Below are 21,832 nucleotides of genomic sequence, written 5' to 3' on the forward strand. Positions count from 1 at the left end.
TCTGCCTTGTAAGTTTATAACTTTCAGAGAAATTAATCTTACAACGTGGGTCCCGAATTAAGCCAGAAACTCAGATCTTCGTAATTAGTAGCCATCATCTGTCAGCAATTTGTATTTCTGTTCTAAATGAACCTATAGRTACATAATTCATATCATAGTATAATACCTTAAGCCTTTCTCTCTAGTGCTGCCTTTGTTGAGTGAAGACCTTCGTCCAGATAATTCCTGTTTTTCTTCCACTGGAGATGCCATTAAACTACTGAGATCACAAAACATGTTCAAATTTTCTCTTTTCTTTCTTACTCCAAATTTCATCTCTCAAGCACACACACATATATATGCACAGGCAAATATAAAAGTAGTATAAGAAATCAATGACTATCTCTACTAATGTAATGCCTGTACAGCAAGTAGTGTATTATAGTTCATGGATGAGCTCCAAGCTAAAAAATGAAAATATGGTACCTCAGTCCCTACAAGAACCCAGTCTCTCCCCCTTTTCAAGTCCTGTAGCATTTAGCGTTTTATAATGCCCTCCACCGGATAGAATTCACAGCCCTTAGGCATGGCCAAGGCCCCCTATACTGTAAAACAAGAAAAATTAGGACATCAAGACTGTGATCCACAGGAACCAGCATGACAAACTGTAAACTCCTTAAGCTAGCTAACAGAAATACTGAGGAGAGGTAATAGGTTACATCATGTTCCTATCAAGGATTAGACACCATCTCATTGATTGTGAGGTGGCTCTATTTGGACTCAATTCAGAATTCTTAACATTCCCCCTGGAACAAGGCACATACTCCAGTCTTCTCTGAAAGGCCCAGCTGTGGTCATGATTGTGCTGCTGTTTCACATAAAGACTTACCAGTTCAATTGGAAGACCATGGTAATGAAACTCCCATAACCTTAGAGATTCTGACTTACATGGCATAAATACACATGAGATCAGTTCCATGAAAATGACAAGTAGGATTCTGTCCAGTGTATGGATCAGATGGAGTCCTTCAGGAGCTAGGCATTTTTAGGCTAAGCATTGTCAAACCGAGCCAGTTCTGGGCATGCCCTTCTCAGTTTTTAGTCTCTTATGGCATTTTACTGGTTGAAATTTAATCTAGAAATAAGGATGCATGTAGGCAGCGTAGGAACATTTTGTGYGCCTAGGTTCTAAACAGAAAAAAATCTACCCCAACTTCCCTATGTCTTGGTTCTCAAGCTGTACAATAAAAGCATTTCCCTGGTTCCTACGGATATTGAAAGGAGAAACAGCTGTATAATTGTGAGATAATCAAATACAGCATAGGAAAGGGGGACAAATAACTACTAAGATAGACAGAGGAAGATTATTGCAATTAGGACATGAAAGACACTGAAAATATGTTTAACTCTATATCTGACCATCTTTACTTAGTTAGGAAACTGTCTATCACTATTTTCGATTAGAATTCAATTTCTCAGGTTAGTACAGTATAATCTCCAGACTGTACCTGGCTTTTTCTCTACTGCCTCGTCTTAAACTAGAAGATGACAGGTTAGTCTGTTCATAAGATGTATCTTGTGGCTTTTCCTCTACTACAGGGACACTGAAATGGAACAAGATATTTTTACATATTATTTGTAGAAATAGTATTTTTATATTTAGCTAAGAAAATAGGCTTGTAATTTTAAAGGACAGTAAATAAAATTTGTATGAAAAATAGGAGTATAGGAAATAACATAGCAACCAGTAAACTTGAAATTCATTCAGAGGTCAAAAATGAAGTATGAGCTACCAATGATGGATACGTAAGTAACTGGGCAGTAAGACTGCTGACAATGTACAAAGGCAAGAAGTTGTATCAAAGTCAAAGAAAGAAAGCTTGATAGTAAAAGACAACTTTAGGAATCACAAAGAGTGTGGATGGTTAATTTCTCATAGATATTCTCAGACATCTTTATAGTGTCATGTACAATCTTAAAAGGGAAGTTAATGATACTATAAACCAAATATGTGATGTGTTGACAGAGAAGAAGGTTTTGGACTTGCAAATATTGGTAGAGCATTCTTTGATCTGTAAGACTGTTTAAAGGAAATGACTTCTAGTTAAACAAGACAAATACCAACTTCCTGCATTCAAATCTAAGATTTGTTAGGCTAGCTTCAACTTAAATAAAGAAGAAATGCATATAGGTTCTTTATATTGTGGTACTACAAATACTGAAAGCAGCCTGAAACCTTGAGGCTTGGCTTTGTCCTGCTTCTTGGGATGATCTGCTTAAAATTCCACATATTTTCCAGTACAAGAAGATCATTGAGTTGGAGGTATCACTGTCATTCATGTTGACATTCAATTTAGATGAATCTTTCTTAACTTTTGTTGTAACTAATAAAACACTGGATGCCCCATCATCCAGAATAAAAGCTGTTATATAAATGAGACTTAATGGCTAAGTTTTCCAAGAAAATCAACTCAGCTGAATAAATCTTTTCTGTCTACAGAAAAAAGTAATTATCGAAATTCTTATTTTATAAATACAAATATCTTGTCTCCCAGGACATGAAGCACTGTGCTGGGATTAAAATATATTTCTCACGATACAAACATTACAGTAACTTCGTATTATTTGAAAAGTGGATGAGGTGGAAAAGGTGGGAAGATTAAAAAGTTGAGCTACTGCAATGAAAATTACTAGATCAAATGTGACTTACATGTTCTGTGGTTTAGCATTAATGAAGATTACGGCCCGACGGTCAGTAAGCTCTTGTTTACTCAGTTCCTCCAAAGATAAAAATTTCACTCCAGGTTGTACCTACAAGAAAATCAKAATAAAAGATCAGTTGTTCTCTTGTAATGTTGAACAGAAAATATGTTCTTTAAAAGATACTTAAAGTGTTATTTAAAATTCAATGGAATTTCCAAAAGCAACTAAATGTTTTAGCAGCATGTATTTTACTGTTTTCCAATAAGACTGGTATTTCCCATTCATTTGGGCATTTTGAAAATGCCTTCTCCAATTTAAATCAAGCACAGCACTGAGTGGTGATACACAGTGGAGTGAGTATATAAATACTGCTTTATAAGAGAAAGGGTTGCAACAAAGGTGAAAATATGAGCTCTTCTTTTTGTTAAAAAACCCCACCAMCAACAAAAAGTCCATAGGTCATTAAATGTCAGGTTAGTATTAAGTATACKATAGTGAAAGAGACTACAACAGGAAGGATCCAAAATGGAATGAGGAGTTGCACAGTTTACAGAGGACTGGGAAGAAGATCCTGATTGTGGGAAAGCATGAAGATGATGAGGTTTCACCCCCATGAGAAAAGATAATCAAAAGAAACTAGTAAGAAAATTTTATTCCTTCTAAGTAAAGTAATCTATTGAAAGTAACTTACCTGACCACAGTCATAGAATCCATCAGTAATAATATTACTTGATGATAAATAACCCATCCGGCTGTACTTTTGGGAGAGGTTGTTATCAAGTAGTTTTTCCAGCGCTCCTTCACTGAAGTTATTTTTGTGCCCTGTTGACAGATTAATTTCTTCTAAGATCTCTAAAGCCCTGTTCAACAAAACACAAAGGCTAAGTCATCATTAAGTACCAGCTAATTGTTAATACAAAGTTCAGAGTTGGTTTTCAGCATTACTGAGCCCAAGAAACAGATTCATTTCCAAGTCCTAGCCTCTTGCCCTCTGGACCAGCAAGGAGCTGACTGTGCTACCTACAATTCCTTTTCTAGAGGAGAAAAAATGCCTTGCAGTGCTCCAAAGCAAAAGCAACTGTTAATCAGGATTCAACAGAATGCCACCGCCAACCTTTTATCAGAAAGATGTTATGCAGACCTCTGAAGGCAGATTAAGTGAATTCCAGAGAACAAGCTTTTCACACAGGTAAATGACAACCTTCTCTTTAAGAAGATAGCAATGGGAGAAAAGAGTGGAACAGGTTATTTCAGGTTCTATTCAGGTTATGCAAGCTATTTGTCAGAAAGCATACTCAATAAGCTCTGGAAATTAGCAAATATGATGATAAGTGGAAGAATTTTAATGGGGAAAATCAGTACAGGCGAGTCTAATGAGTACGGGAAAAGAGATAACATTGCAGGCACAATGGCAYGTTATCCTAATGTTGAAGCAAGACAGACAGAAAAGTAAGGGACAAATATGGCTGCATCAAAAGTCCTCAAAGGACCAAAAACCAGAAAAGGAATCATACAGAAATGGGAACTTCCTGACTTTTGTCAGGGAAAACCCAAAAGACCCACAAGACGAGATACAACTATTCAGGGACCAGAAAGAAAAAAAAAGAAGAAGCATTTACTCTACTACCAGTAGGAGAGGAAAAATTGGCTTGTAACTCAATGTGTGAAGAAAACTCATAAAAGATGGCATGGAAAAGACTTAAATGGTTGATGCCTTTTTTTCCTTCGGTTTTCTTGAAAAAGTTGAAAAGGAGATGCCTAACTAATACTAATTAACAAGGAGGTAGAAATCTAGAATAAGTCCGAGGAGACAAAGTTGACAGTGTTTGAGGAAACTTACCCCAGAGYACTCTATGAATGGGCAAAAGCAACCTCTGAACTACTTATAGTTATGTTTGAAGTTTCAGGGAGGACAAACYGGGTCCCAAAAGAGTGGAGAAGGGCAAACATTTAAAAAGGAAAAGCCRGGAAATAACAGAGATCATTCAGCCAAATTTCCGTTTCCAAATGGTGCTAGATCAAATTATGAAACAATCAGTTTGTAAGCATGCAAGWGATAAGATGGTAAGAAATAGCCGTTATGTATTTGTCAAGAATAAATCCTGTAAAGCCAGTCTAATCCTTTCAGTGATAGGGTAACTGATGTAATGTATAGGCAGAAGCAGTAGATGTGAGATATGTCTTGACTTTGAGATATGTTTTGACTTTCATATGTCTTTTCACATATTCCTACTTGAATACTCATGAGCAAGTCAGGGAAATATGATCTACATGAAAATAACATGAAGTAGTGCTTGACTGGTTGAAAAACTATGCTTAATGCATTATTATCAATAATATGCTGTCAAACTGGAAGGATACATAAATTAGAGTCCTACTTTGATATTTTCACAAAGAAGGGATTAAATATGAACAGTGCTATACACAAGATATGGAAAATAATTACTGAGCTGTATTTGATGGTGGTATGACCTCAACGAAGTATCTCATCCAGGTTGGGAGACTGCACTTAAAAATGCCATRAGTAAATGAAAGAAATTCAGACACTGTGACAAAATTATACAAKAGTTCAAAACAATGAAAAGTTTAACAATGCTTTTACTTTGTTGTGAAAGGGAAAAAGAGAAAGGGCCATGGGCCATGTGATAATTCATTAGCTTAAAAACCTAAACTGTTATAAGAAAGATGGTTATTCAATCCCACTGAGGGGACTGAAGTAGGACAAATGTAACTGGACTGATTTAGAATAAGGGACATCTAGAACCTGAAAACCCTTCTAATTTCTACTTAAGCACTCAAATAGGTTACCTCAGAAACTTGTGAAATCTGCTCAGAATTGGTATTTACAAACACGCTCAACAAATATAAATATTTCAGCATGGCTGATTCAGTCTTTTAGCATCACCTATAAGGTCCTGTCCAGACCTACATTTTTAAGATTCTGACYGTGCAGATCTTGTCACAGATAGATGTATGTATGCAGCAACCTGAGAAGCATCCAGCAGAGGGAGTAGGGCAATTACACATATTTAACAATAACTGAAAAGAGTCACCCCGTACATGAGCCCTSTGTCATAATCCTTACAGTCTAAGATAGCTTTCCTAATTCAGAGATCAGTAATATGGAGCTTAGAGTTTCTAAGAAGCAATAAAATAGCCTCTTTTATGTGACACTTCAACAGTTAACTCACAGTTAACCAGCATTTGTAAACCAGATTCAGCCCCTGTGTAATAAGTGCAATTCACTGTATGTTGAACTTATACTGAAGCTTTAATTTCAATTTTATATGTTTGTGGCATTGAAGTCTCTAATTTTGACTGAAATATGCATATCTTCAATGTAAAACCTAGTTCAGTCACAGAAGCAATAGATGTTTTTATAATTCTAGACAGACAGCTCTCTCTTTGGGCTAGCACTTTTTCTTCATATTTCTGTTGCTTAAAATCAATTCTATTTCACCTGTAACATCTACAGTGCAAAAGTAACTCCTGCTTACAAAAAAAAAGGTATCTCTACTTTGTTATTCTGCTGTAAATATGTAAAGATCAAATTTGAAAGAGTTCTTTCATCAAAATCTTCCCTCTGCCCCTTGATACGGTATGTACTCACCCTAGCCTACATAGCTCAACAGCTGTTAGTTCATCGCTTGCACAAACCATAACAGCCCAACAGGCATTTCTTCTAACKTCTTCATTCTTAGAACGTAGCAATTCAACGAGTGGTTCCAGTCCACTTGCATTTCTTAACTATTAAAAAAAAAGAGAAAAAAGATGGCATTGCTGCTGACATATTTCCTTTATCCCAACAACAACAGTTTATGAAATTCTCCTTCTGAAACATTTAAGCCCCGTAGACAAGCTATGCTAGGCTTGTAGAATGGCCATTTATGGGGATTTTCTCCTTCTGTCAAATTTAAGGAGGCTGAAGCCAAAAAGAGTTTCAGATTTGTCCAATGCACACCCATCTTCTGAACAGACCATCCATCCCACAGCTGCCATGCAGAGGAATGCAGTTTGCTCTGTGTTCGGTTGCCTCCTAACAACTAATTTACATCACAAAATATTTGAATTTGTACTGTATGTATGACAGTCTTATTAACATCCTTTCTCTTCTATGTGACAATATCTTTCCTAAATGTTGGAGAAAATATTGGTAATCTGGATTTCTGCAGAGCAATACTCTTTAAGGACACTGAAAAAGGGCGACTATCTATGCCCCTTATTCATGTCCTAATTAACAGACTTGATGCTTCAGAAATCTCCAGTTTATGATCTATAAATGTAGGTGGCACTATCCTTCATTATGAACAGAAAATACCATGACCATTGATAAGTAGGTCTAAGTTCAACTTGCTAGATGCTACTGATCAAGGGATTAATTATATTTTGCATTTTATTTACTTCAGTCACATTCAGTATATGATAAATCAATCAGACATTGCCACTCTGGCCTTGAAAATGGACAATAAAACAATATTGATGGAAGGTGAACAGGATGGAACTGCTCATCTTCAAAATACAATTGATGGTCTCAGTTGAGGGAACTCTTAATGTTTAATATTTGTAAACATGGGGATTCAGAGATAGCCCTGGTTAAAGCTCATTGAAGCCACTGGAAAGCCATAACAGATGAACTGAGTGAAAGCCAATACAGCAGTAAAAATAAAAGAAATCCTTTCCACATCTCATAACGAACTGAGCTAAGTTCAGCTGAACAAGTCTCTGATGAAAGCACAAATTAGTTACTATCTATAAACAGAGTTTAAGACGGACATAAAAAGTACAAATAACCTAGGGAAGTAAATATAATGCAAACCTCAGGATTTAGAAATGCTGTAAATAACCACAACCTTGTAGTTTTACCTCTGTTCTCGCATCAGCATCACAGCCAAATGCAGCCACAGTGAATGCTGCTTTGCTCTGCACTTGGCTGTTGGTAGAGCGCAGTGGTCCTACAAGCGCACTCATAATTCCATGACTAAGAATATTTAGACGGAATGGCTCTTGCGTGGCCATGTTCGTTAGTACYGTAGCAGCATTAGCAATGGCTCCATCTCTCTGAGCACTCAAAGTATTTATTAATGGCTCAATTCCTTCAGCCTCAGCAACAGTGCTAGTAAAATGAAGGAGGGAAAAAATCTGTTATTTTAAGACCATTCTTTTTCTCAATGTGTTGTATTTACCAACTAAATCAGTATTACATTTCAAGGAGAACATTCATAAAATATTACTTAAAATATTGCTTTTCTGCAGTAAGTTGCAAGGCTGATGTATATACTCTAAATTATACTATGATTGTGAAAATAAAAATTGAAATGTGAAAAACCTTCTTTTTGGTGCCATTTATGGGTTGGGTTGACTCACTGTGAAGCTCAACAGACACAATCTAAGCAGATGAAACAAGTCACAGACTTCAGCATTCTTTAACTTGTTAGGACATCAATTCTTCCTTTCTCTTAAACAAGTGAATTAAATCTCACATCTTTTCAAAGAAGCAGAATTTCTGCATCTTTACTTCCAGTCAAATGCCTCTGCAGAGGCTTATCACCTCTCCCCAAAATCATTCTAACATTTTTAGATGAGGATTATAATGCAGAAAGCATCACACTGCTGCTCTTTGTGGTGTCTCTTTCAATTTCTGTGTTAGGATACCAGGGTAGCGCAAACCTAACGTAGCAACTTCTGCCATTCTTACTAAGCAAGTCTGCACGGTGCATTTCAGTACAGTGTAGCTCCACATGAACTGATGTGGATAGCATGAAAACAGCAGATACATGAGCACAGAGGCCTGGGGTGGCAATGGCTGTGGTTCTACATGACTAGGCTATCAGCAGCAGATCCACTTCAAATATTCCCTCTGCTCCCAGATGGTCGTTGTAGCCTGCTGCTGAGGGATGCTGCCCCTCAGCAGGGCCACACCAACTCTTAGGGTGGCCATGGTCTAAGCCTGATGGCAAACCACCTGTTGTCAAACAAAACTGAGAGAAGATCATTGAAAGGAGGTTCAAGGATCACTTCATAGATCTAGGTTAGAGATYAGACAAACAAAAGAGCCAAAGCAGCAGTGCTGAGGAAACAGTAACTTCAGGTAGGAGACAGCAGGAGGTATAGGCAGCTGTACTATTGGSGACATTTGGAAAAGACTTAAATCAGACGTGCTGCCAAACTAATAGTAATGTAAGACTTCATCTTAGTCACAGCAGAAGGAACCAGGCTATGAGAGCTCCATCCTAACACTGCTATTCTGCATCCAGCACTCAACTGAATGCCTTTTAAAAAATCAATTTCCTATTTAATATCTAAGATAAAGAATATATTTTAAAGCAGCTGGTGACATTGTTTATAATGACAGTAAACTCTCAACTACAGCTGATGCAGATCCTGAAGAGAGAACTTGGATTGGCTGAGGGGACTCTATAATACTCTAACAAACCTGAATCTCACAAATTAGAAAGGCATACAGTTCTGGGTTACCAGCTCCTCCTGWATTCTTTGCCCTAGGCAAAAATGACAACTAATACAAATGCAGTTTACTTTCTTCAAATACCATAAGGTATTCCATAACTTAAGATTTTTGTTTGCCTTCTTGTCAAGGCTTTCTACTAAACAATGGGCACTAATTTCTGTGTCCAATATATATTTGCCATTGTCTTATCGTTCATTTCAGTGTTACTTTATCCAACATTGTTATACACCACCACATAAATAAATTGAATTTTCTTTCTTATGAGTTTGTGTATAATATCTGATCAAATGATTTGAGGCATATGTCCAACTTACTATCTGTTCTTAGTAATTTTATATTGGGTTCATCTGTTTGTTAAACAAAAGTTGGCAATATCGTTRGCACAGGAAAAGCACAGATGGCGATGTGAATTTTCTTGCAACTGCTTTTTTATATCTTCACTTTAATACATTTTCAATATCAAAACCATAACAAACTCTCCCRCTTCTATACAAGCATAACTAAGCACTTCAGCAATAGAAGAGCATATTGTTTTTATAAGTTTTGATAACTTTCTGTCAACACATTAATAACAGAAATATGGATTTGCAAATCTTACTTCTATAGCTTCTTACCAAAAATTTAGCCAATCTTTTGTTAACTTTTACAATTACAAAATAACCACAAGCTTACAAGTATTACATAAGAGGGAAACAGTTATGCTATGAAAAACTGTCAAGGGCTATGGATATAAAAAGCACGAAACCTCAGGAATGCTTATGATCGCTCTCTGGTGCAAATAGGATTCAAAGAACAGGATACACGCCAGCCYGTAGCACGTAATCACAACGCATGAGCACAGCTAACGGAGGCAGCAAACAGGCACAGCAGTTTGCACAGCACTGTCTCAGCTCTGCCTTGAACTTTTGGGGCCCGTGGTGGTCATTGTGGTCTGCTGACCCTTGTGGAACGAGGGGACTAGAGAGTGACTCTGCTAACAGGTAAGGGGAGCTGGGCAAGGGCAACTGCAGGAAGCCTTAAGCTCTCCTGGAAGAATCCCCAGCACTTATCACCCACTGTAGCTGGGTGTAGCTACTGCTAAGGAGCAGTCTCTGTTGCCCCGAATAGAGGGAGTTGGGGCTTTTGACMCAGGTAGCCCTTGTTTAGGGTGGATCAAGTATCCTGTGAGTTAGTAGTAGGGAGAGGTCTATTTAAGAGCCAGGCCTGGAGCACAGTGAACAGAGGCAGCAGTTTGTGCAGGAGGAGTACAGTTAGGTGCAAGAGGACATCTTTCTTTTTCTAGTGCCAGTAGCACCCACTCTTGCTAACATGGTTGTAACTTGCCATAAAGCATATTTGCCAGTAGCTGTGGGAATTGCTACATTAGCTGCATCGGAAGTGTCAACCCAGACAGAGCCTCTTGCAGCAGGTGCTCCCCTACAGGTCCCAGGCTGCAGGGAGTGCTTGGAGCCTCTCCAGAAGGCCTGGTCTGATGGTCTGCCCTCCTGCAAGAGGTGTGCTGTTGTTGACAATTTGTGTTGTCAAGTCGAAGAGTTGTGGGATGAAGTCAGCAGACTGCAAAACGTGYGAGAAAGTGAGCAGGAGATAGACAGGGCGTTCTCAGAGACTGTACTGCTCCCGGAGTCCCTCTCCCCTGCAGCAGGGGAGTTGCTGGAGGACTCTGTGAAGAGTGAAATAGTACAGCACAGCACTGTCGAAGAAGGCTGGAAGCTAGCTGCTTCTCGAAGAAAAACAAGAAAGGCCCCTAATCCTCCTGTAGACTTGGAATTACAGTTGAAGAACAGGTTTAGTGYACTCCAGRATGAGGAGAACCTGGACCTGGCCTCAAGGGAAGCAACTGGGCTGTCTGACCCTGTGCCTTGCATGACCACTCGGGAGAGGTAACGAGTGATTGTAGTGGGCAATTCCATGCTGAGGGAGACAGAAGTGCCTATCTGCCGACCTGACCCCTCCTCCAGAGAGGTTTGCTGCCTGCTGGGGGCAAGGATACGAGATGTGACTGAAAGGCTACCACGGCTTGTCCACTCATCAGACTACTACCCTCTGCTGCTGTATCGTTAGCATCCACATGAAACAGAGAACAAACTAGAAAAAAATCAAAGAAGACTTCAAGGCCATGGGCATGGTGGTCAAGGGTCTGGGAGCCCAGGTGGTCTTCTCATCGGTCCTGCTGATTAGGGGGAGGCATGGGAGTAGGAGTAGGAATATTTTCCAAATCAACAACTGGCGACGCCGCCGGTGTTGGCAACAGGGTTTTGGATTCTGTGACCATGGAACATGGTTTGAAGATCAACAACTGGTGGGGAGAGATGGGATTCACYTCACCAAGTGGGGCACGTTAGCCTTTGCAAAACACGTTGGCCAGCCTYGTAAAGAGGGCTTTAAACTAAGTAGGAGGTGGGAGGGGCGGTGTCATGTGGATAGGGATAATAACAAAACACAAGTTAGGTTGGGGGGCCTCCAACGGGTGCATGCAGCTGGGGATGTGTGTTTGGGACATGGCTGTGGGGGACCCTCATACACCCTTCCTGGGAAACCTGCAGACATGACCGCCTCTTTGAAATGCCTGTACACCAATGCACGCARCATGGGGAACAAACAGGAGGAGCTGGAGATCTGTGTGCRATYGCAGGGCCATGATCTCATTGCAATCACAGAGACATGGTGGGATAGCTCGCATGACTGGAATGCTGCTGTGGATGGATATGTGCTTTTTAGGAGAGACAGGCCAGGAAGGCAAGGTGGTGGAGTTGCTCTTTATGTGAGAGAGCAACTGGAATGCATCGAGCTCTGCCTAGGGGTGGAGGAGGAGGTGGCAGCTGAGAGCTTATGGGTAAAGATCAAAGGGCAGGTTAGCACGGGGGACACTGTTGTGGATGTCTGCTACAGGCCACCTGACCAGGAAGAGAAAGTTGATGAGGCCTTCTATAGACAGCTGGAGGTAGCCTCACSATCACAGGCCCTGCTTCTCCTGGGGGACTTCCACCACCCTGACATCTGCTGGATGGACTACACAGCAAGGCACAAGCAGTCCAGGAGGCTCCTGCAATGCATTGATGATAACTTCCTGTCACAAATGGTGGAGGAGCCTATGAGGAAGGGTGTCCTGCTAGACCTTGTCCTTACCAACAGAGAGGGACTGGTTAGAGATGTGAAGGTTGGGGSCAGCCTTGGCTGCAGTGACCATGAGATGGTGGAGTACAGGATCCTGCAGGAAAGAATTAAGGCAACAAGCAGGATTGCAACCCTGGACTTCAGGAGARCRGACTTCGGGCTCTTCAGAGACCTAATTGGTGGAGTCTCATGGGTTAAGGCCCTAGAAGGAAGGGGGGTCCAGTAGAGCTGGCTAGTATTCAAACATCACTTCCTCCAAGCTCAAGGTGCATCCCTATGGGTAAGAAGCACAGCAAAAGGGGCRTGAGACCTGCATGGGTGAGCAAGGAGCTCTTGGCCAAATTCAGACAGAAGAAGAAARTAYACAGAATRTGGAARAGGGGACAGGCTACTTGGGAGAATTACAGGAATGCAGTCAGAGTATGTAGAGATGCTGCGAGGAAGGCTAAGGCCCAGCTGGAATTGAGTCTGGCAAGGGATGTCAAGGACAACAGGAAAGGCTTCTTCAAATACATCAGCAGCAAGAAGAGGACTAGGGAAAATGTGGGCCTGCTGCTGAATGGGGCAGGRGCCCTGGTGACAAGGGATACAGAGAAGGCAGAATTACCCCATGCCTTCTTTGCTTCAGTCTTMACTGCTAAGGGCAGCCCTCAYGAATCCCGGAGCCTGGATGTGAGGGAGAAAGTCCAGAGAAGGGAAGACTTTCCTTTGATTCAGGAGGAAAGGATTAGAGACCTTCTGAGCAGGCTAGACACCCACAAATCCATGGGCCCGGATGRKATGCACCCACGGGTACTGAGGGAGCTGGCAGATGTTGTTGCCAGGCCGCTCTCCATCGTCTTTGAAAAGTCATGGAGAACTGGAGAGGTGCCGGAGGACTGGAAGAAAGCCAGTGTCACTCCAGTCTTCAAGRAGGGCAAGAAGGAGGACCCAGGCAACTATAGGCCCATCAACCTCACCTCCATCCCTGGAAAGGTGATGGAACAACTCMTTCTGGATGTCATCTCGAGACATATGGAGGGAAAGAAGGTGATCAGGAGTAGCCAGCATGGGTTCACCAAGGGGAAATCCTGCTTAACCAATCTAGTAGCATTCTATGATGGAATGACTGGCTGGGTAGATGAGGGGAGAGCAGTGGATGTTGTGTACCTTGACTTCAGCAAGGCTTTTGACACTGTCTCCCATAACATCCTCCGAGATAAGCTCTGGAAGTGTGGGTTAGACGAGTGGACAGTGAGGTGGATTGAGAACTGGCTGAAAGGCAGAGCTCAGAGGGTCGTCACTGGTGGCACGTAGTCCAGTTGGAGGCCTGTGGCTAGTGGTGTCCCCCAGGGCTCRGTAACGGACAGGCTGGAGAGCTGGTTGGAGAGGAAMCTCATGAGGTTCAACAAGGGCAAGTGCAGAGTCCTGCACCTAGGGAAAAATAACCCCAGGCACCAGTACAAGCTGGGGGATGACCTGCTGGAGAGCAGCTCTGCAGAGAAAGATCTGGGAGTGCTCGTGGATGACCATGAGCCAGCAATATGCCCTTGTGGCCAATGGTATCCTGGGCTGCACTGGGAAGAGTGTTGCCAGCAGGTGGAGGGAGGTGATCCTGCCCCTCTMCTCAGCCCTGGGGAGGCCTCATCTCGAGCACTCTGTCCAGTTCTGGGCTCCCCAGTACAAGAGAGACATGGAGCTACTGGAGAGGGTCCAGCACAGGGCTACGAAGATGATCAGAGGGCTGGAGCATCTGCCCTGTGAGAAACGGCTGCAAGAGCTGGGCCTCTTCAGCCTGGGGAAGAGAGGACTGAGGGAGGGATCTTATCAATGATCTTATCAAAAAAAGTACCTGAAGGGAGGGTGTCAAGGGGACGGGGACAAACTCTTTTCAGTTGTCCCATGTGACAGGACAAGAGGCAACGGGCTGAAATTGAAGCACAGGAAGTTCYGCCTGAACATGAGGGGGAATTTCTTCCCTGTGAGAGTGAYGGAGCACTGGAACAGGTTGCCCAGAGAGGTCGTGGTGTCTCCTTCTCTGGAGATCTTCAAGGCCCGCCCGGATGCAACCCTGTCTAACATGCTCTAGGTGASCSTGCTGAGYRGGGAGGTTGGACTAGATGATCTCCAGAGGTCCCTTCCAACCTTATTGATTCTATGATTCTATGAATATGGTGCAGAGCTTACTGCAAAGTTAGTATGAGCACTTCTGAATCATGTTTTCATAGTGGGGGAAATGTAGATATACCTGAGTAGWCCTGGAATGAATCGGCAGAGATTGACTGGGTTTGTAGCCTGATCTCTACACCTCAACTATAAGATGTTGGCAACTCACAGAGAGTGCTGGGGCATGGCTATTAATGAAGGCTGTTGGGCAGGCTGTAGTCCTCAGTTTGGAAAACTAGGGAAGAGGTAGCAATCTACACACTGAATGCGATTTGGTTTATTAGCTTCGGAGCAGCATAAAGGTATAAAGGCCCATTGGTTGTGTTCTGCACCTAAAATAATTAATCCTCCCGATAAAGTTACACTAGTAGCTTTTATGCAAGCACTTCAGTATCTGCACAGAACTGAGTTCTACACTTTCAGGTGTCCCTCTGCAATGCACTCCTCAGAAAAAAAATGATTAGCTGGATTTTCCCCTAYCTGAGCGTCCTCCCACCCCTGCCCTCCTTGACCAGATAAAGGAGTACAGCTGAAAATGTAACTATCGTGTGTAAGGCCACTATATTTCTGAGTTCTCTGGCTCAGATTTTTCCCCTTCTCCTGCCTCCATGAGAATTTAAATCTGACTTACAGCTCCAGGAAGGCTGTCCAGGCTGTTGTGCATAAAGATATCCTGGACACATTGACTGCATATGTAAGGATCAGTTATACAGCATCTGTACTACAGGTTTTCAGGAAAACATCAGATTTGCAGCACAAATGTAACAATGATACGATATACCTCCTGGCAAAGTATGGGAGAGACTCACCATATGCACACACAGACATGTGCGGTAAGTCATGTCCATAAGGTGTCAGATTTACAGCATTACACAGTATATAGACACATAGCTTAACTGAGGAAAAAAAACCACAAGTTTTTCCTGTACAGTGGATATATAGGAATGAATTCCATCTCTTCTAGGATTTATGGGACAAACTCACACACATGAATTGCATCACTGCACCTCACAGGTGTAGCATATCCAATCCTTCCAAAAAGGTTGGACTTACTACTCCCATGCTACACTGGATAATGTATGTATGCCTCCTCAGGCTATCCTTATAAATATATAATTCTTAATAGACTAATTCCAGGATGATACGTGGAATTGAAAGAYGTAGCCAATTACATTATAAGCAGATTTACTATAATTTGCCTCAAACCCAGCAAGTATACAAATACATAACAAAAGACCAAGGTTCCAGCTCCTTGTGTTCAGAGCTGACCTCAGTGAGGAACAGAGCATAGCCAATTTTCTCAAGTGCCACTCAGCTTCAAAAAGGTTGAGAACCACTGATTTAGAAGATCATACATATTTATTTCAATCCTGTATTCTACTTTAGTGCAGATTTATACTCARTCATGGTTTCATTACTATAGCTTCATCAAGTAACACAGTGGATCTTAAGCCTAAAAGAATTCATGTTAAAAACACAAAAGCAGGTAATGACAGTTGAAGGTAATCAATACATTGGAGGATCAGATTTTAAGACGGGCTAGAACACCTAAAGGCAAGACCGCATCCTCCTAACAAAAATACATACAGAAGAGGTTATGAAAAAAAAAGGAAGAATGGGCAACCCATAGTTCAGTTCATTCCTATCCCATATCCTCCCCGAGCCACGGAGCTCCAGCTGCTACAGACACAGTAGTGCCCAACCACAAAAGAGTTAAAAGACAGAATATACTTAAGATATTAAGGTGTTAGAATATAGAGCATTAAGACCTTAAGTATGGAGATATTGTCCCCTTCAATGTTATACAGAGATATGCAACTATATAACAACTGTGTAGTGTTTATTTTTGTTGTTGTTGTTGTTTTTTTTTTTTTAACAAGGAAACAGAAGTCCAAGGAAGAGGCTTTTACCAGCACTGACTTTGCCTAATGTAGATCAGCACTAGCTCTCTCCAACCTCCAGGACACACACTTTCCACTTCAGACACCACCTACAGGGACAATGCATTTCATTAGTGCTCCCAGCCAGGGCTACATCCTCAAGGAATATGGAAGCTTTGATTTGTCTGGAAAAGGTATACTCTTCTTCACGTGAAAAAAGGAGTAAATTATATAAATCCATAGCTTTTTTTTTACTTCATGTTGTGTACAGCTCCAAAACATATCAAGTACCCTAATCATAGAGGGAAACGATTAGGCAAAATGAAAGAAGATAAAGAATAAAAGGATGTTACGTTTGCAAAACATCATTATGTTCCTTTGAAAAATGGAGGCTGACACAAACAAAGAAGAAACCCCAAACAACACAGGTCTAGGAAATAAAGAGCTCTAATTAAAGTCAAAATAATTCAAATATGTAATGATATAGATGTACATGGTTAAGGCAGCTTAATGACCTTAACYATTCCTTGTAGTGAAACAGTACAATTTTGATTAATTTGAACTGCTTCAGCTGTCTATAATTCAGGAATGTCTAAAATATTTTTCTCACATGTCACTGGAAAGGCAAGCATTAAATGGCTTGATATTAACTATTTAATTTTAAAGGTTTAATTTTAAACATGCATTTTAACTTAGAAGTTATTAAGATTTTTACCTGAAAATTCTCTAAATGATTGCTCAAGACTCAATGAATACATGCTAAAGTTTGGGGAAAAGTTTTCTTCATCCATAGCAAAGAATCACTGTTTTTACTGAAAAATTATATTCAAAGCTGAAAATAAAACTGTTACCAAAAGTTTCATAAGAACAACATTTTTTTAAGTGGTTAAGGTGGAGATGCATATGCATTTCATTTAACTGAACATTTGTTTAATTGCCTAGGGTGAAATAAGGAAGCTCAAACATAAGTTGAGAGTGTTGTGAAAACCATCAGAAGTCAGATAAAAAGTCCTTTTATTAGGACTGTAAGCTTTCTGGAGCAAGAACCACATCTCTGTTGGCATCACATAAAGTTTAATAGCTCTGGTCCTTGACAAAGCCTCCAAACCTTGGCAGGATAGATAATGAATTATTTATTTTATTAGATAGTGCATAGGGAATGGTCTGGATAGCTTTTTTTTCCTGAAAGGAAGGTTCGGCACAATGGAGGAAGCAAGGATCACTGTTTAAAGATCTGATAGAAACCATTGAGACAGCTCCTCAAAACCCTTTATAACCTGCTTAAGTTAAGCCTAAGCAACCTCACATGGAGGGGAGGTCAGAGGGGAAGCGGTGTGGTGCAGCTTCACACCACTGTTTATGCTGAATTGTGCTTAATTAACACTTGCAAGATTGACACTTCATACAAATGATAATGTTCTTTTGTGTTCCCTCCAACACAACTGAACGTAAATTGATTTATATTAAATTCTATTCTTGATCCTATTCTATGCTGTTTACTTCCCCTTTCTTACTGAAAAGGATTTAACGTAATTTTTGTCCCCCYCTCCCCAAAATCAAATTCTACCTCCTCACAAAGGCCACTGGACCCSTTATGGACTTTATTTTCCAGTGTATTTGCAACTGCATGTTTAATTTGTGTGAAAATTACTGTGATTGTGTATGAGGTGCTTAGCTAGCCATTTATGTATGTGCATATCTCATTTTCATACATAATTGCATGTAAATTATGCATAAGAATTATGCATCTAATTACACACACATTTTTTTAAATCAAGCTTTATCTGTGTTAAATCATATGACTTCATTTTCACACAAGGCACTTTTGATCCTGCTCAATTACATAATTTCTGACTGTAAAGCAACTTCAAAGACCAAAATCAGACCATTATAACCAGAAGTCTGAAAATCTCATGAAGTGTATTCCTTTTTATACCTTAAATGTGTTAGCTTGTTAATTTTTCATTTACCTTGTTATACTATCAGAATAATTACATCCAATAAATGTCTTCTGCATTTACCAAAAATTTCACTTTGGGATTTAATTACTTGCAAAGGCAACTGACTGTTGTATATAGCCACTTGTATTTTAGTTAATGACTCACATTATTTCTGCTTTCTTCACYATGCAATGGAAATTAATGTTAATTTGATTATTTTGAGTAATAAAATCTAGTACAAGGGACTCTGATCTACAATTTGGGGCCCCTTTGTGCTACAGTAAAAATATTGATTATATCAACAAAACATTTCATTCTTCATTTCAAGAACAAAGCCCTTTACTCCTATTTTTTAATGACAAGTACTCTCTTAAAACCCAACAACAAACCCAAAAGTCAATAAATCTCGTAGTCTGAAAGCAATCAAATGTTAAACTGTCTGGATTGGCAGAGACCGTAATAGCTGACTCTCGTTTAGAGATACACTGATATTTTCAAATGTCTGTCATTGAATCTATCTGACTGAATTACAAAGAGCTCAATTATAAAACTGTAGTTTACCTAATTTAAAATATTTACAGGGGCATTATTCGTGATATCTAAGTCTATTTGCAACCTTTATAAAAAAGTTCTGACACTTTCACTCTCAGCAGAAAGGCCTGAAATTCATCAAGAAGCCTTTGGCCCCTTAAAATCCCATTTAGTTTCACCTAAGATAAGCTCATGAAAAAAACACTATCCTCTTTTCTCTTTTCTGCTGATCTAAAAAATAGTGCATCCAAAAAAATCAATAATCCAGCACAAATGTCGAGAGCCTGGAATCCACTTTGCTTTGAAAGCAAAATGACAGAAAACATTCGGGAGCTGCCGGAGCAGGTTTTGTGGAGGTGTAACATAAGGAAGGAAAGACCCAACGTGAGGTCCCTGCAATGCTTCCAGTGAACACAGGGATTTCCAAAGCAGAAGCAGACTGCTGGAGAAGTACCAGATGAGGAATCACTCGAGCGAGTCTTTTTGCAAATATTACTAACACTGTGAAGCTGGACCCCCATCTTTCACTTTTGGACGAGTCTTTTCCTGACAGTCGTTAACTCATCTCAAATGGCAGCAGTCTTGTTTGCCCTGCTAAAGATTCAGGCTCCTTCAATGATTTAGAGTGGTGAAACTGTTACATAATTCTACCCCTTAAAAGTTAAATCTCTAAAGAACTTCATGTAAAATACTACATTAAGATAACACTACTGAGGTTACAAGCCTAAAGGCTTAAAGTTACGTGAAGCCTAATTTTATCCCCTTGTGCATATGACAGCCTCTAATTAGAYAACATGGGCAGGTCAGTGTCTAACCTGTCAGTGCATAGATTAGATTCACAGCAGCACAGAATTGAGCTTGCATAAACAACCATAAATTTGCCATTTCCTTATATATATTCAAAATACATAACTTACACTATACTAAAATAGGTTAAAACATATACTTAAATAACATGTTTTTCATTATATTCATTATAGAAATGTGCCTCAAATGAAACATACATGTAAAAGCAGAAATAATGTTTTCTGCCATTTCCTGAAATGTAAAATAAAACTGTTGCCACCTTTAATTAATGAAAACACGTAATTCACCTCAGTGCATGCCACTGAATATCATCCTAGGGGACACAGTCAAGAGAAATCAGGTTACCTGCACCACTACATGAAATATTGCTTTCTTTCCCAGGCTTAATATCCAAGAGAGAAAATGTCTCATCTGATGCCACAGAAATCCACCCTGTGAAGTTGCAAGTGACAATACCATGCTCTGAATGAAATTCCAGACTCTCACAGCTAAGAAAAATAGTCATCATACTGCAAGAGTTTGAGGATGCAACAAAAGAGGGTGTGACAACCTGAAAGATTTTGCTATATTCCACTGAGTAGGACTTCGATACAATCAACATTGTCACAATTTAGAATTATTCTATTTTCTGTCTAAAACTATTTTGGATACATTTAGATCCTCATGCACCTTAGGATACAGTGATATGAGATTTGTGTTAAACAGATAGGAATGAATACATTATATTGGTCTCTATCTTCAATATGCCTCTTGATAGGCATCACATTTTGTAAAAGAAAAACTCTACTGGCAACCAAATGTAGTTATAGTGACTGAGTCTAAAGAAATACTCTTCCATATAGCCACACCTTCACAAATCAAGGACAGAAAAATAGCAACTGGTTGAATGAAATATTTTGTACTTGCCAGCAGGGGATGATTTAGAGTATTGTTCGTAAGTTGTGTGTCAGTCATTTGATGTGATGTTAAAAGTCATAGTGCTGACCCACTTCTGAACAACATCACAACATTAGATCTTGATTTAGCTTTTCTGCCATTTTTTCAAGGGATAAATTTATTTTAACATATTTTGCAGTTTTTAAAGGAAGTCATTATGTAACTTACAGTTTACTGTGACTGTTTTTATAATTTTCTTATTCAAAAATAAATAAAATGTAAACTATAAACTACTAGCATGGTGTTAAGAAAAGCTTGTKGCTCTTGGGTGAGGGCCATCTTGCCTTTTCTCGTTGGAAAGCATCTATCACACTACAGATACACAGTAAGTGAAAGTCAAAAGAGGAATCTATTCATGGCAGGAATTAACTGTTTGTATTTGTGCAGGGCTTTGCAGAATKGGTGCTGATATAAAAAAATAACATCACAAAAACCAACCAAATCCCTTTACCTTGCAGAATAGTAGCTCAAAAATGTAATTAATTCTGTCACTAGGGGTCAGTATTAAGACATACTACCTTTATACAGCATTATTAGTGGAATTCTAGTCTTAATTCTCTTCTTCAGATATAGAAACTTCTGTTAAAAAGAGGAACTATTAAATCAGAAAAAAAGATAAAACCTGTATTAAAAATTACTACTATTTCTGTTTTTAAGTTATCACTCACATGCTAGACATGTTTGTATCCTCATATACTTTTATATATGTTCATGCAACTATCTTACATGTATGCAAGATTTGTGGTATCTTACAACTCTTCAGTGTTGATACATTCATATGAATTAGATTCTACCTAAGTCTTGAAAGGGAAGAGCTATGTTTAAGTTTTCCTGTTTCTGACAGATATTGTCACTTCAACAGAACAACTGAAGTAAAACTGACCTAGTTTTATCTGTTATTAATTGTAGGGCCAGGCCACTTCTGCCTAGTGACAACAACAAAATTCAAAATGTAAGAAAACAGGATGTTCTTTAAAATGTATTCCTTGACAGTAGAACCCTCTTTAAAAATAAGAAAAATTGCTGCTGGGTAGTGAAAATCTCCCTTTAAGAAGGAGAGCTAGACTCTCACTAAAGGTAGGCGTTATTCGTGTGGAATAGACTGAGGACGTGTTCTAGGTTGTTAGATCAGCATATGAATTTCGATGTGGAACAGATGCAACATTCATTAAGGTCAATGAAACAGCTTCCTTTCTCCTCACTGGGCACGGACCATAAGCAATGAGTTCCAAGCCACAAAAGTCCAAATCTTGCAAATCTTTATACACATAAGCATAAGGCAAACACACATTCAGGTGCTGTCATGATGCCTAAGACTACTTACATGGACA

At 39.7% G+C, this 21,832-nt stretch overlaps 1 protein-coding gene across 3 annotated transcripts in view; it reads right to left on the reverse strand.

Moving 5' to 3' along the window:
• Positions 1-21,832, reverse strand: part of ARMC3 (armadillo repeat containing 3) — a 57,292-nt gene that overhangs the window by 9,308 nt on the left and 26,152 nt on the right. Inside the window, exons 10-15 of one of the 3 annotated variants that reach the window (XM_085318258.1) lie at positions 7,546-7,795; positions 6,293-6,429; positions 3,374-3,542; positions 2,690-2,790; positions 1,488-1,583; positions 167-256 (exon numbers count right to left, since the gene is read on the reverse strand). In XM_085318258.1, coding sequence (XP_085174384.1) covers positions 167-256; positions 1,488-1,583; positions 2,690-2,790; positions 3,374-3,542; positions 6,293-6,429; positions 7,546-7,795 — 843 coding nt within the window. Of the gene's footprint in view, positions 1-166; positions 290-1,487; positions 1,584-2,689; positions 2,791-3,373; positions 3,543-6,292; positions 6,430-7,545; positions 7,796-21,832 lie in introns of all 3 variants that reach the window. The other 2 variants (XM_085318257.1, XM_085318259.1) reach the window with 2 other exon arrangements.

This window comes from Rhea americana, unplaced genomic scaffold (genome assembly GCF_003343005.1).
Source record: "Rhea americana isolate MKP2758 unplaced genomic scaffold, rheAme1 scaffold_53, whole genome shotgun sequence".
NCBI lineage: Eukaryota > Metazoa > Chordata > Aves > Rheiformes > Rheidae > Rhea > Rhea americana.